This window comes from Cynara cardunculus, assembly GCF_001531365.2.
Source record: "Cynara cardunculus var. scolymus isolate 2C chromosome LG 11, CcrdV1, whole genome shotgun sequence".
Classification (NCBI taxonomy): Eukaryota; Viridiplantae; Streptophyta; class Magnoliopsida; order Asterales; family Asteraceae; genus Cynara; species Cynara cardunculus.
Window position 1 is genome coordinate 5,933,279 of NC_037538.1, and position 5,196 is coordinate 5,938,474.

General features: G+C 31.0%; 1 protein-coding gene across 1 annotated transcript in view; it reads right to left on the reverse strand.

The window, feature by feature from the left end:
* Positions 1–3,947: 3,947 nt before the first annotated feature.
* The window catches only part of LOC112521937 (aquaporin PIP2-5-like), a 2,724-nt gene continuing 1,475 nt past the window's right edge, over positions 3,948–5,196 (reverse strand). The window contains exons 2-4 of the mRNA XM_025130945.1: positions 4,513–4,808; positions 4,284–4,424; positions 3,948–4,200 (exon numbers count right to left, since the gene is read on the reverse strand). Of these exons, the coding sequence (XP_024986713.1) occupies positions 4,087–4,200; positions 4,284–4,424; positions 4,513–4,808 (551 nt within the window). The 3' untranslated portion in view covers positions 3,948–4,086. The remainder of the gene's footprint in view (positions 4,201–4,283; positions 4,425–4,512; positions 4,809–5,196) is intronic.

Genomic DNA, 5,196 nt, shown 5'->3' on the forward strand with positions numbered 1-5,196 from the left:
CGATCAATAGGAAAATTCCATTTTTTTCTAATTAAATTTAATCAATAAGGGTATTTCGGTTATTTACAATATTTTCAATTAAATATGAAAATTATTAATAAATCTTAATTAAGGAAACGTAATAAAGAAAATTTTATAAATGGTAACATTTAAATATTTAATTATATAATAATTTTAAAATTTTGAACTAAATATATTGTGACGCGATTGAATCTGCTGGTGAATCTTGAAGATTGTAAGATATAATGTAATGAATTTATCAAATCATCATTGAAAAAAGAAATTAATACAAATGAAACAGGTTTCATGAAAGTGAAACTGGTTCATATCATAATTGAACAATGAGTAGTGAAACATTTTCATGGTAAACTCGTTTCATTGATGGTGTAGTTGATCCATTTAGTAGATGAAGTGGAAAATGAAATAGGTGCATAATGTATTTGGTTCGTCATGAAATAATTGCATGATGAAATGGGTACATGATGAATCTGTTACAAAATCTTGAAGATTGTAATCTGTTACAGAATCTTGAAGATTGTAATCTGCTCCAGAATCTTGAAGATTGTAAGGCTTAAAGAAATGAATTCATCAAATCACGGGTGAAATAAAAAAATTAATGTACATGAAATAGGTGAAATGGTTTGATGGTGAATCCCGTTTCGATGATGGTGTAGTTGATCCATTTAGTAGTGAAATGCAAAATGAAACGTGTGCATAATGTATGCGGTTTGTCATGAAATAATTACATGCTGAAATGGATTCATGATGAAACCGGTGCGTCTTGAAATAATTTCATAATGAATAGGGTGCATATTTACATGGGTGTGTGAAGGACATTGAAACAATTTCAGGATAAGAAATAAAAAAGCTGATGTATTAACGAAATTATTTCCTAACAAATAGAAAATTTTAATTCCTAAAATAAAGAATAATGTCCTTCAATAGGATGCTGCAGAATATGTATTTTTGTTTACCATTTTGCTCTTATTGCTAATATAAAAATAAAATTTTAATATATATATTTTTAATTTCTTAAAACAAAGTAAACTAATCTTGATCATTGATCAAGAAAATGGATGGATGAGATTGGTTTACACAATTTATATAAATGAGAACAGTTTTCATTTGAACGCTCTACTGTGTATATATATATATATAAAATAGGAGGATAGTTTTGTAAATATGGTGTGATAAGTGGCATAAATTAGGAAGTGATGCAAGACGTTGACGGAGCACGTGATTGCTTTGTCAGCTTGTCTCTTGCTATGGCTGCCCACCCCTATCTATCACCGTGGTTTTTGTGTTCTGTCCCTCCACAAATCTTGTTTCTTATTTCCTTCAAATATATAACAATTATTTCTTTCATTTCATTTCCTTTCCTCATAATAATAACAAACCAATTTTCAGGAAACCAACTCATATATATATATATATATATATATGAAAGTGTTTTTGCATTCTTATAAAATGAAGGTGTTCTCATTTGAACCTTTCCATATATATATATATATATATAATGTGTGTGTGTGTGATTGGTTGTAACTTTGTAGGGGGAAGTAATGGGTGGTGAAATGGTGTAAATGCAGGGCTGTGGGCACCCCATGTGGGATGGAATTGTAGTATATAAAATAATAAATGAAACGAAGGAAGCCAAGCCAAGCCAAGCCAATCCACCCCATCAATGTATTATTTGCAACAAACAAGAAAAGGATTCAATGCATTCATTCCTCTTTAATTATCCCATTCCCATCATGCATGCACTAGAAGTTTCAACCACCATCCCCTCTCCAGGATCATTCTCGTCATTTTAAAAACAAATATACGATTTGTTCTATCAAATGGAACTAATTCATACAGACATACATATATATGTACTCAAATTAAAAGATATTGTAATAATCAATTCTACTCTAAAATAGAGAACCGAAAATTAAGACTAGATACTTTATTTTAGAAATTTCGATATTAATTATTTTACTGAAATTCTTTGTAGAAATTATAATCTAAATACATATTTTTTGAAAATACATTATATTCAAACTTATTGTTATAAACAATAGTAATAATAATGAGGTAGAGGTAGATAACTGGAATCTAGCTGAAAAGACTGCATACATACAATTAATTCATTAAAACTAAAAATATGCATGTGGGTTGTCTGGATTAAGACTTGAAAAATTAATGTTTATTAATATTATAATCGGAAAAATAAGATTTTCTATATTTGGAGGTTGCATTCAGATGTCTCTTGGCCCCCTTTCTTCTTCGTCTGTTTCTACAAATATGTTTATTTTTCTTTTCAAATATGAATATTTCATCATCTTCTTATATATTTAATTAGTAATTATTTTTTGATAATTGTTTTGTCATATCAAACATTTTTAAATATATATAAACACTTGATTTCGTATGAAAAAGTTAATCAAATAAAATAATAATAAAAAACAATCGAATCATATTTGATTTTTATTAAAATCACTTACGCGATATAAGCTGCGACATAATGTCATGGGGCTTGCACTCCCTTGCATTGACTGACGGACTGTAAAATCGCATGTGACTTTATACATGATTTGACTATTTTCATGTTCTCTTGTTTGGTTATTGTTCTCTTTCAAACTATTTTTTTTTTCTTTTTTTACCTTTCTCATCATGACTTTCATTCTCATCAGAACTCAGCCTTATATATATATATATATATATATATATATATATGTGAGCCTAATCAAATGAAAACTAATTAGTTTGTGGTAACCGTGAGATCCAATCTCAACCACAAGTCAATAGATAAATTAGAAAATTTATAATTTTGGTAATTTTGAATTAAAATTTTAATACAAGAACATTTTAGATATTTTAAAACTCTCCTCTCTCCTCTCTTCTCTCTCCGTCCCTCGTCCTCCGACCACCGTTCTCCGATGATACCACAATGGTATCACAATGCATCATATATGTGCTTGGGTATCACACTGAGGTCGTTTGTGTGGTCGATCGGAGATGTAACACAATGGTATCACAATACATCTTATATGTGTTTGAGTATCACACTGTGGTATCACCGAAGGACGGTGGCCGGAAGACAGGGACGGAGAGAGGAGAGAGGAGAGAAAATACCTAAAATGTTCTTGCATTAAAATTTTAATAAAAAATTTCATAATTTATCTATTGATTTGTGGTTGAGATTGGATCTCACGGTTACCACAAAATAGTCAGTTCTCCCTTGAATGACCCCTATATATATATATATATATATCATGTATGATTTTATATGTAACTCACATATGATTTTGTACAATAACAACTTTTTTCTTGTTTTTGTAAATAGTTAGCATTCTCATTTGAACATATTTGTGTAATCCGTGTATATATGTGTGTGTATGTAGAGACCTTCAAATACAAACCCTTAAAAGATTGCACCCCTTGCAAACAATCCTAACCCTCAATTAATTTGATCAAAGGGCCATGATTGAGAGGGTGGCAAATTTGCAATTAAGTAATATGCATCAATAAACAATATTCCATACATAAAAATTGGTTTTTAAGAATTTTTATCAAATGATTTATAATATAGTATAGATATATATACAATCAACACCTAATATGTATTTAAAGGTGGTTTACATTGAATATAAGACAAAAATCAAATTTGTTGTGAAGTGGTAATGTATTTAAACAAAATGCACATATACATGTTCAATCCGTTCAATCATGATTTTATAAACTTTATAGGAACATGCAATAGCTTTTAATTATGTTTTTAGCTTTTAATGTTAGACCTGAGTTTTGTTAGTGTCGTTTTCTTAGCTTTTAGCTTTTAATTTTAGATTTGTTATGTTTCAAAAAAAACTAATATGTGTTATGTTGTGTTCGTTACATATTTTACAAGTATTAAATGATACATGAATTTGTAATTCTCATTAAACATAAAAGACATAAATGCAGATGCTACAACGTTATCTCCATTAATTAGCTTAGATTCATATCCTATTGAAATAAAGTGGTACCGTATTCGAACCCTAATATGATAATATCACTCTTTTAGATAAATTTGTAAGACAAATTGTCCTCGACGAAAAACCGTAATCTTCAACGCGTAATATGGTGGTGGTGGTGGTATAGCGTCAAATGCGCTTGTAAAATGTGTTCATAGTAAAATTGTGCTCCGGCTGCCCCGACCATCGGTCCGACCCAAAAGATCCACTGAAACAACATAATCAATATCGTACGATGTGTCATAAAAATTGTACATTACACTGAATTTGATCATCTGAAATGACGCTTACATGATCATCCCAGGATTTCTTCTTGTTGTACATAACTGCAGCACCCAAACTACGAGCCGGGTTAATTCCAGTTCCGGTTATAGGGATTGTGGCCAAGTGAACCATGAAAACCGCGAATCCGATAGGCAATGGTGCCAATACCTTTGGCATTCCAAAACACGAAACTTAAATAACTTGATAAACTTTACTCTTCAACCAAATGAAAGTAAGAGTAACATGATATACTTACGGGAACATGGGAATCACGAGCGTTTCTCTTGGGATCGGTGGTGGAGAGAACAGTGTATACAAGGATAAAAGTACCAATAATCTCGGCCCCTAACCCCGTGCCTCGGCCATAGCCCTGCGATAACTCGTTAGCACCACCACCATAGCCGATATAATAAGCCCTTTGGAAAGCTTTAACCATACCACACCCACAAGTCGCACCCGAACATTGAGCCAAGATGTACATTAACGCCCTCGGCAAGGTCACCTTTCTACCCAGAAAAAGCGCAAACGTGACCGCAGGGTTAAGGTGCCCTCCTGAAAGCCATAAAAAAAATACTGATTTTGATTCTCAAGTGTATTTTTTAGCTTGTCATTAATTAAAAAACAAGTGATTTGATTAGAAATATGTTTGAAATGAAATATTTGCTTGGATTCAACTCAAATAAATATCACTTTCACTTTAATCCTATTAGCATTTAAGTCAATGAACCCTTGAAGCTACCTCAAACTGGTCTGTAGATCCACCACACATGAATCCTTTTAAAACACATCCAATTAATTCTTAAATATTAAGTGGGATCTGGTTGTTTTGAATTGGTATAATATTATATATATATATATATATATATATATATATATGATGCCTTTGGTATACTGAATAAGAAAGTACATAACATGGATCATTGTTTCACGTTTGACATGA